Source organism: Bos indicus, chromosome 11, assembly GCF_029378745.1.
Source record: "Bos indicus isolate NIAB-ARS_2022 breed Sahiwal x Tharparkar chromosome 11, NIAB-ARS_B.indTharparkar_mat_pri_1.0, whole genome shotgun sequence".
NCBI classification, from domain to species: domain Eukaryota; kingdom Metazoa; phylum Chordata; class Mammalia; order Artiodactyla; family Bovidae; genus Bos; species Bos indicus.
This window is the reverse complement of record NC_091770.1, coordinates 31,029,745-31,040,371: the sequence shown is the minus strand read 5'-3', so window position 1 is coordinate 31,040,371 and position 10,627 is coordinate 31,029,745. Positions and strand designations below refer to the sequence as shown.

At 43.1% G+C, this 10,627-nt stretch overlaps 1 protein-coding gene across 2 annotated transcripts in view; it reads left to right on the top strand.

The window, feature by feature from the left end:
- FSHR (follicle stimulating hormone receptor) overlaps positions 1-10,627 on the top strand; it is a 196,723-nt gene that overhangs the window by 127,868 nt on the left and 58,228 nt on the right. The window contains exon 4 of one of the 2 annotated variants that reach the window (XM_070798620.1): positions 360-431. In XM_070798620.1, coding sequence (XP_070654721.1) covers positions 360-431 — 72 coding nt within the window. Of the gene's footprint in view, positions 1-356; positions 432-10,627 lie in introns of both variants that reach the window. The other variant, XM_019969656.2, reaches the window with a different exon arrangement.

Sequence of the window (10,627 nt, the reverse complement as noted above, 5' to 3'; positions counted from 1 at the left end):
AAAACATCATTTCCCCCATTAGCCTCATCCCTGCCTTCCTCAGACCCTGGGAGATCCTTACTGGTTAAACACTCAACTGAGTTCAGGGTGAAATGACTCACCCAGCTGTGCTTTGTTTGTCTCTGATGAATAGATTCCAGGAAGACTTCAGTGATGACAGTTATATAAGACAGGGTTAATATTTTGTTTGCACAGTTTAGTATAGTAAAAGACACCACATGCATGCTCAATCTTTGTGGAAATGATGGATGGACAAAGGGTGAATAACTGATTAACATACTCTTCGCATAATAATGAAAAATACCATAGCACTCCTTACCAGTAAGGTCATGTGCATGTTCTTTTCTCTTTCACAGTAGAATTGAAAAGGCCAACAACCTGCTATACATCGACCCTGATGCCTTCCAGAACCTTCCCAACCTCCGATATCTGTAAGAACTTCTGTATTCTGGTGCCCCTTCTATCATCAAATTGTGTACTCGTATTTTAGCAAAATATCCATTTGCAACTCTGGGGAGCAACGGCTTGTAATCAAAGATGTGGGGCAGAAAAGGAAGTGAGGAGACACTTGCTGGTGGGTTTTAGTTTAGCTTAATAAGGAAATTCCACTGACATAATTGCATTTGATTTTCATTTACAAAAGCAGACATCATAAGGAATGCCATTTGCATTAATGGGATTGTCACACAGACCTCTTGCAGAACTCAGTCATAATTTAGTGTTAATGAGATACAGCCAAAATTTCTGCTAGCATTTAGCTTGTGACCTTGACCTCAAAGGCATCGTCTCTCCTGTTCTGCGTGTAAGCATTTTTTCCTTTGATGGATTACAATGTTTTATATTAAAGTTTTGGTTAATAATAGACATGGTATTTTTATCAGCAGAGAGATTCTTGGTGTTTGAGCTCCATCCCTTGGGCCTGACTCTATCTGCAAAAACATTGCTTCTTCCACTCAGCTTTCAAATTAGCTAAGGGCTTGACAGAACCCTGAGTGCTACAATGGGACCCTGCAAAATAACAGATAAGAACTTGACCTATAGAGTCACACTTTACAGAACCATTTATTAACTACTGATCACAGGCATGAATATAACCTCTCAAAGCTTGTTTCCTTGGAAATAATAATGGATGTGTGTCTGTTATCTATTAATTTAATAAGAATGCATACTTACTTACCTCCAAAAGACAGTTTGTAAGCAAAAATGATGTATCATTTCTTACCTATTTGTGAGTTGATCAGTGAAATCCATCGGCCGAGCTGGACTCTGTTGGCCTGACCTCAGCTTAGCTCACTCATGTATCTGAACTTAGCTGGCAGGTGAAGTGGGTGCTGGCTGCCCTGGATAGTCTCGGTTTGGGATGACAGCTCTCCAACAAGTGGTATTCATTTCTAGCCAACTCACACAGGCTTGTTCTCACAGCAGACCTGGGGTTCCAAAAGAAAGAGTAAGCTTGTAAGCCTCTTGAGACTTAAACCCTGAATTTACACACCATTTCCTCTGTTGCATTTTATCATTCTTGGGACCAACCCAGATTTAAGAGGTGGAGAAATAGAATCCACTAATTGATGTGAAAAGCTACAAAGTCACCAAGACAAGGTGTAGTGATACAGGGAAGGATAAAGATGGGAATCACTCAAGTATTCTTTCCCAGATAATTTCATGGACAGAGGAGCCTGGAAGACTACAGTCAAGCAAGACTCGGACATGACTGAGTGACTAACACTTACACTTGCAATCAATTCAAAGCGCATAAAATGTTTTGCACGGTGCCTGTGACATAATAAATGTTCAATAAACATTAGCTACTAGTGATATCTTGACTGTCCCTAACTATTGATCTATGAGAACTGGAGTTAGCAATTAATATAATAAGGAACATTGTGGCTTAGCTCTCTGATGGAGGGAATAAAAGATTTAACAGAACAAAGTCCATATGACCTGGGATTTCAGCTCTCTGATAGGAGCCCCAGAAACAATCTGAGAAAGAAACAAAGTCTTCCACTCCTGAGTCACGTCAGGCAGGACCACCTTCACTGGCATTCTAACAGGGCTCCATGCTCAAAAGGGTCCCACACTCAGAGGGCCTCATTCCAGGTTTAATACTCTGCTGTCACCATCTTGAAATGCTTTAACAGTTTTGAACAGAGATCCCTACACCTCACAAGTTATGTATTCAGTCATGCTGAGAGGTCAGTGCTATGAGCAACTCAGGAGTCCTGGCTCTTTAAATGGACTTTGCTATACTCTGCAGAATCTAACACAGGTTAGGTACGCCACAGTGGAGGAAATCCTAAGGCATAGGCCTTAGGATAAAAAAAATCTAGAGCCTCATCCTGACTCCACCATTCATTCTTGGGCCAATCACTAGACCTCTGAGATGTGCATAGCTTATAGGACTTTCAAGTGAGGTTCACGTATGAAAATATACTGTTAACTACAAAAACATTAATAAATGTACTAGGTATTTGTAGGATGGTTATTTCTGGCCAACCAAAGTCTATAAGTCTAACCTCAAAAAAAGTCCAGTAAGGGTTTAATAGAGAGTTATGGTGATTACTAAGACCTTCAGCTTTCACCTAGGGTGCTTAGCATGGATTCAACAAAAAAGAACTTTGGGACATGCCTTTACATTTAATGGAGCAGTATAGAAAAGAAAAAAAAAAAAAAAAAAACTATACATGACATCAGAAGGACTGGGTTCCAGATAGGATGCTGTTATTTATTAGCTAGATAAACTTTACCTTCTCTAAACCTCAGTTTATCTATAAATTGGGTGGTTATAAAAACTAAATAAGATTATGCCTGTAAAAATATTTTACAAATTGTTTTTAGCATATAAACCATAAATAACTATATAAATATAAAATTATTAGTGCCTATTACCCAGGTGGTTTCCTTCATTCCTTCTTTTTTTCTCTCCCTCCCAATTTCTATCCCTCCCTTTCTCCTCTCTCCTTCCTCTTAGAAAAATTCTGAGTGGAATAGGGGTGGCCACAGAGCCTTCAATACAGCAGAACAAAAGAGAGCTGGGATATGCAAAGTGAAAGTGAAAGTGAACTCGCTCAGTCATGTCCGACTCTTTGCGACCCCATGGACAGTAGCCTACCAGGCTCCTCCCTCCATTGGATTCTCCAGGCAAGAGTACTGGAGTGGGTTGCCATTTCCTTCTCCAGGGGATCTTCCCTGGATCTTCCAGACCCAGGGATCGAACCCAGGTCTCCCACATTCCAGGCAGACGCTTTAACCTCTGAGCCACCAGGGAGTGGTGGGATATGCAAAGGGACACCCCTGTTCACAGACTGTCACATGTGGCTCATGAGAAGCACCCTGCAGAGCAGAGATTCAGGAAGAAACAACCCTCTCATACACACACATGTCACAGCCCATGATGATAATAGCAGGTCTGCGAATGGGGAACTGGGAAAATCCAAGGGATGGGGAGTCATTGCAAAGTTAAGAGCTCCAGCGTTTAATACTAACCTGTACTTTGTGGCCAGCACCATTCATTCTTATTAGCAAGAAACCCTCAGCCCTGTTTCTAGGGAGTAAGGGCAAGAGAGGAACTCGGGAGTGTGTATGTGTGGAAAGCATGGCCCTAGACTGAAGGGGGAACTCTGGCAGAACAGAGAGGATGAAGCTCTGACTTTGACTCTGGAAGAGCTGAAACCTCTGCCGTCTATCATTAAGTCCAGACTCCTCTTTGTATCCTTTTCTCACTTTGAGGTGTTAAGTAATCCTCAGTCTTACCTGACTACCCTGTCAAGTCCAGACAAAACTGGAGGTGACCGATTCCAGCCACATCTGTTCATGAGAGGAGGTTATCATTCTCAGAGTATCTAAAACATGCTTTCTAACTGGAAAAAGAAAAGAACTTGTACTTAGTTTAGAGGAATTGTGTCACTGTCAAATGATCCTCCTGGGTGGCTCTGAAAAGTATATATACTCACATAATTCCTCAGAGTATAAAGTTCTTTCACAACCACTGCCATGCTGATCCCCATCAGGAAGTTGGAATGAACAGCTGTCCCTCTCAAGCCTTTGGACTTACTGCCCAGGGCAGACTTTTCTCAGCTGCACATTGCTCCCGGTTGCAGCCCAAGGTGATCCTGAGAACTAGAGCAGCTCTGCATTCCAAAAACACTACCAGCAAAGCATCATTCAGGCTTTTCAGACTGTGGTCCTTTGAAAATATTTTTTAAATTGCTGAGAGGAATCACCCAAATTTAGAGGTGGTCCTCTAACCTAATTATGTCATGGAAACAAAGCCCAGTCAAGTTTCCCTCTTCTCCCACACTTATTTGTGTCTGGGCAGTGGTCCTGAATAGCTTTGCAATTCAGCAGCCAAGTAGGGGTGGGTGGCAATGATTTCAGGTATTTTGGGGAATGATGAACTACTTGCTTCAAGGCAAAAAAGAAACATAAAATGGATGAAGGGATCCAGAGAGGACCAGCAGGATGGAGTAGTTGTTTATTTCCTTAAGCCAGGATAAATGTTTATCAACACAGTCAGCAAAGCAGGAAACTACCAAGAGTAGGGGTGGGTTGTCATTTGACTTCAGAACACTAAATGCTGCATACACACACTTAGAAATGTTGCTCTGAAATTCTCAAACTTGATTCCACTTTATACCGATCATTTGATGGCACAGAATTCAAAATAACTAGAAATCAGTCTTCTTCATTACTCCCTTTATACTTCACTACGGAACCTGAAATGGTTAGGGGAAGAAAAAAATTCATGAATAAAGAAATGTAGTTTGACTAGAAGAGTATATATCAAAGGATTCATCTGGGTGGATTTTTTCAAGTCAATATTGTATTTACGAGCAATATTTCTTTCTTTACTGCTCTGCCTTCATGGAGCTGACCTTTTGTGTATGAAAGATTATCTATTGATCTGTAAATAAGGTTTACACAATATTCTCTTGCCTTTGCATCCTGTCGGCATAATTCTCAGGCAGCTGGTTGTTGCTCTTTGCTATTCAGTAAACCATAATTTCATCTTAACAAACCTTTTACACAGCTGGGTGGGCCTCCACCCCCAACTGACAGCCATCTTCCTTTCACATGGGGACCTGTTAGAGCTTCTTAGGAGGCTGTTAAGGGCAGCTATGCCATCTGCTTCCTCCAGCCAAAGATGATTCCAGCAGAGTCTTCACTGCAACTCACCTTAGCGATTCCAGATGTTTCTTCCCCACCCCTCCCCTAAGTCTCTCTCCCTCTTTTCTGCTTTCCTCTCTTTCATTTGTTTTGGTAGGAGTGATGAAAGTAGCTTCTTGGACTATAAAAGTTAAGCCATTTGCTGGACATTGCAACAGAGACCAGGGACCCAAGAGTGGCACAGAGTAGTGGGGAAGCAGAGGCTCCAGGGCCCCCTGCTTGGGCTCAGGTCTCGGCTCCTGCCCTTCTTAGTTGTGTGGCCTTGGGTAATCAGCTTAACAACCCTAGGTCTGTTTTCCTTTCTGTAAATGAGGAATAATGTTGCCTGTCTCCTAGCATCGTATTGAATGAAGTACTGAGAAGAATGACTGACATTTAGAAAATTATCAGTATGTTGCTGTTCAGTTACTCAGTTGTGACTGACCCCCATAGAGTGCAGCACACCAGGCTTCCCTGTCCTTCACTATCTCCTGGAGTTTGCTCGAAGTCTGTCCATTGAGACGATGATGCCATCCAACCATCTTATCCTCTGTTGCCCCTTCTCCTCCTGCCCTCAGTCTTTCCTAGCATCACAGTCTTTTCCAAAGAGCTGGCTCTTCACATCAGGTGGTCAAAGTATTGGAGTTTCAGCTTCAGTATCAGTCCTTCCAATGAATATTCAGGGTTGATTTCCCTTAGGGTTGACTTGTTTGATCTCCTGGCTGTCCAAGGGACTCTCAAGAGTCTTCTCCAGCACCACAGTTGGAAAACATCAATTCTTAGGTGCTCAGCCTTCTCAGTAAACAGTAGCAATTCTTATTAAATTCCTGACCCTGTCATTGACTAGCTAAGGGAGTCTGTGTAAGGGACTCCACCTCTACGTACCTCAGTTCTCTCTTCTCCTTTAAAAAAAAAAAAAAAAAAAGAATATCTATCTCTGAGAGTCTTGCAAGGATTAATTTGTTGATGATGATGATGATGATGATGTGTTGCTGGTGGTTATATTGTTTTTCTCTTTCAATATTTCTAAGGTTTGGAAGGCATCTTTAACTGCTTCATATAGACAGAATCCACTGACCAGCGTTCAAACATGAAAACATACCATTTGTGTTTCTCAAAGGAAAAAGGCATCCTTCTCACCAAACTCCTGACAAATCCAAAAAGTTCCCTCTGAACAAGAAAAATTAAATAATCCTGCATGATCTTAACCCCTTCTTTGTTAATTCCCAACACTGCGTGTGTATGTGTGTGTGCACACGCATGCACAAGCACACTCAGTAACGTCTGACTCTTTGTGACCGCATGGGCTGTGGCCCTCCAGACTCCCCTGTTCATGGAATTTTTGGCCCACAATACCATGCCATCCCCAACCACAAACTGCTTGGATAATGTTTCCTATTTTTATGTTGATTTATAATTTAGCTCTTTTTATCATACTTCATTGCATTTGAACCTCACAACAATCCAAGGAGAGCAGTACAAATATAAGCATTTAACAGAATTCAGCTGGCCTTGCCTGTACTCCCTGGGTACAGAGCTCTTCTGATAGGAATGTGCAATGTCCCTGTGGACTGGGCTATTCTGATAATTTTGATGTTCAGCAATGTTTAGTTCTCTGTGGTGGTGGGAAAAGAGCCGTGTCAGGGTTAATTTTTCAAAGTTCCAGCACAGTGGAAAGGATCAGGGCCTTCCCATTTCTCGTCCAGCGTTTTGAATGTGAATTAGCCAGTCAGTGAGAACTCATTCATTCAGTCAACCCTTCAACAATCATTTACTGAGGCCTTATTATATCCTAGGCTTTGTTGTGGCTACTTCTTGGGCATAAAAAAGATGACAATACAGATGATGCCTCTGCCCTTATGGGGCTTATATTCTAATTGAAGAGACAATGTTGGATGTCAGGTGGTAACAGTGAGGTGAAGAAAAGCAGAGAAAGTAGAGTTTTGGTTTAGCAAGGGTGGTCTAGAAAGGATAAAGAGGGTGACTTGGGAGAGATCCAGGCGACATCAATGGACAGCTCTCAACACAAAGTCTCAGCCTTTGAGGAAGAAAAGGCTATTTTCATTCATTAAGCCCTGAGAATAACACATCTGCCAAGCTGTGTGGCACTGGCCATAGATAAGAGGACTGATTCAATGCCTTGGCTGGGCTAGTAAAGAAAAGCTTCTTGGGAGGTGGGTAGAATTTAGCTGCAACTTGGAGAATTAATAAAATTTAGAAAGACAAAAAAGAAGGAATTTTCTGTGAAAGAAAGAGGGGATCAAACCCATAGAACAAAAAAGCATCATGGAGTAGGCAGAGGATGGGGAGATACTGAGTCTCAACTAAAAAGAAGGCATATGCTGAGGAGTTTGACTACATGAAGATGGACTGGCTCTGGAAGATTGGAGAACTAAATTAAGGCAAAGAGCTTAAGCTTCAACAGAGTAGTAGAAGGATAAGTTACAAGACAGTCTTACCAACAAGGACCAACTGTATAACACAGAGGACTATACTCAATATTTTGTAATAATCTATACATTAGGAAAAGAAGAATGTGTGTGTGTGTGTGTGTGTGTGTGTGTGTACAATTGAGTCACTTTGCTGTATACACCTGAAGCTAACATAACATAAATCAACTACAATTTTTTAAAGAAGAGCTTCTTCAGTAGAATGACAGGTTGACAATGATTTGGACTGTAGCTTGATGGGGAGCAGGGTATAGATATATACTCAAGGGAGAACTGCTCAGGGCCAGTGGCCATAATCCAGGGGTACAGTAATAATGGCCCCTGGAGGAATAGAAAGTCTTGGTTCAGTGGGGGACAGGGGACACATTTCTAAAACAGAACCACCACCATATTATTTCCCTCCAGGTCAGACAAGGACCCAAGTGACTAGTGATTTTTGCCCACTCACTTCTAGTAACCCTCAAAGCCTCCCTTTCCTGAGTGACCCCCCACACAGAATCACCCTGCAGTCAGCACCCCTCAAGAATTCAGCCAGGCCAGAATTCATCTTACGTGGTAGCTGTGATTGTTGGGAAGAAACTAGCCATCTCCCCATCTGTCAGTGCTGTAAGTCTCTAAGGATGTTGTCATGACTACAGGGATAGTTGGGCACAATGGAAATTATACAGTTGTTTCTTTTATTAGTAATCTGTCTAGCAGAGCCACTTTGCCTGATATTGTCAACTCCAGGGAAAGACAGCAAGATTTTCCTTGTGGACCACTGAGGTTCAGGATGAGATTTCAGCCTGGGCACATCAGCCCCAGGAAAGCAAGAACCTCCTCTCGTCTCAGGGCACAATTGTAATGATGGTGATGTTTTCATGCTCACCTCCCCTCTTCCTTCCTCTGACCTGCTCAGTAATTTCTCCTGCAAGAAGTCCAGGCCTTCTCCATCAAGACAGTCATGGCATCTATCAATTCACATCAGTATGTTCAGATCTTGATATTATTCTTTCCAAAGGAGGTGGCATATTTTTTAAAAAGGAGCCTAGAAAAGGCAATGTGAAACCCAAGAATCAATCATGATAGATTCTTGGCCATGGGGGCTTCTGAGAGGGAAATTCCAACAGGATCTACTCAAATAGAACATAACTAACCATCTATTCCATCCACTTGCAGTCTCTGGATTACATTTTCACAGGATATACTTTCTTATGAGGTAGGTATTTCCTCACCTCATTAATTTTGAAATAAGACCTGTCTCTGCCATCATCAGAAATCAGATGTGAAGACAAGTCCAGAGGGGGTTCAGAGAGAAACAGGTCCCAGATGAGCTGTGTGAAGTCAGCCCTGACCCCTTTCCTCATTGCGAGTATTACCCCTACTTCCCCCCACCCCCACAGTGATGGACTGATCTTTTCAAGTTTCAGTTTCCTCATCTGCAAAATGTAAATAATAAAATATGCTTCAAGAATATGAAAGCATATGAAAGAAGGAAATGAGTTTTATGTCCTCCAAGACCTCTTCCTTTCCTCAAGTGCTTGGTGTATAACTGTGACTTCAAGAGTCTGGGGATCCCAGCATCACTATCTGTCCTGAGTTCAGCATATTCAGACCAACACAAAGGGTCCTGTATGGAAGGAGAAAGCCCCTCTAAAAGATAGGAAAATCCAGCCTCCTGCAGACCACTCTTGTTTCCCAGATCAGGCTCCTCTTCACCAGGATTCAAAGAGACCTTCTAAATGCTGAGGTCCTTCAGATGCATCAAAAACATAAACCAGTTGTAAATTAGTCTTAAGTACAGAAAACTCAACTTCTTAAGCTAAAGGAGAATTGCAGAATGAGCCCTGTCACTTCGGCCCCTCACAAATGAGCCCAGCTGGCCTCAGAGGAGCCTGAGAGGCACTGGATGTGGGGTCAGGCTTAAGAGGCAAACAGCATCCAGCAGCCATTGGAGCTGGCCTGGGAGGAGGGCTGGCCCCAGGCACAGACAGAAAGAGGAACAGCTTAGCCAGTGAGAATCTGAATAGCATCAAGTGAAGCCCCATTTCTGTGGAAATAAACTGCCGCCTCTTCTTCCACCATTGCAGCCTCAATGTTGGGAGGTTTAAAGGCTATCTTGGTCCTTCCAGACCATTGTAGATTTACAGTTATCCCCAGGAGAGGCCACATGTTAAGGTGTTGGAGCTAACACAAGAACTGCCGGCTACCTTCTCTGCAGAGATGAGGCAGTCCCAGGGAAGCAGAGATGGGTCAGAGGAGGCTGGGCTCTACCGTGGACAACAGGGGCAGGCAGGATAATGAAAGAGGGAGGGCACCATGCAGTCTACTCTGGTGACCTGACTCTGTGCTCCTCCAGGATGGGGACTAGGTTGTCTTCATGGCTGTAATCCAGTGAATGGCACCAAAAACAAGGCGCTCAGCTACTTAGTTGTCCTTTTAGAGAATCCTGGCTGTGATCCAGTTCTCACACACCTGGTTCCCAGCTCACTCTGTAACGCTTGTTGAGGGACCCATATGTTCTTGCTGCCCTCATTCATCTCATCCTCTTTGGCTTTCACAGTGTGTGCTCTTAGGCTGTGAGCTAAGAACACAGGCCTGATGGCTCTGCTGCTCCCAAACCCTTGGCTTGTCCATCTGGGAAGATATTGTCTTCCTGTGGGCATGGCTATAGGAGAAATGCATTCCCGGGGCACCTCAGCCAGCCAGATCAGCTGGTTCAAGATCAGGGAGCAATACGTTGCAGGAGAGGTCATCACTGATTCAGTTGAGCTCTAATTCAGAACGACTGTGTGCAGCTTATCTCCACAGAGGGCAGGGTCCACACACAGTAGGTCCTTGATGAAAATGTGGGCCTGGGTTTGAATCTGTCTGGGTAGTAGAAGAGAAGCAACTGCTGTTTTTAGAGAAATATCTTGGGGCCTTGCAGAGTGTGAACACTGCACTGACAGACGCTTTAAGGAAGAATATTTTCATTTTCAGCAGACATTACGAAAGTGTTCTGCTGCAGTTTAATCATCAGCTCACCCACAGCAAACAACCTGCAAATAATGTCT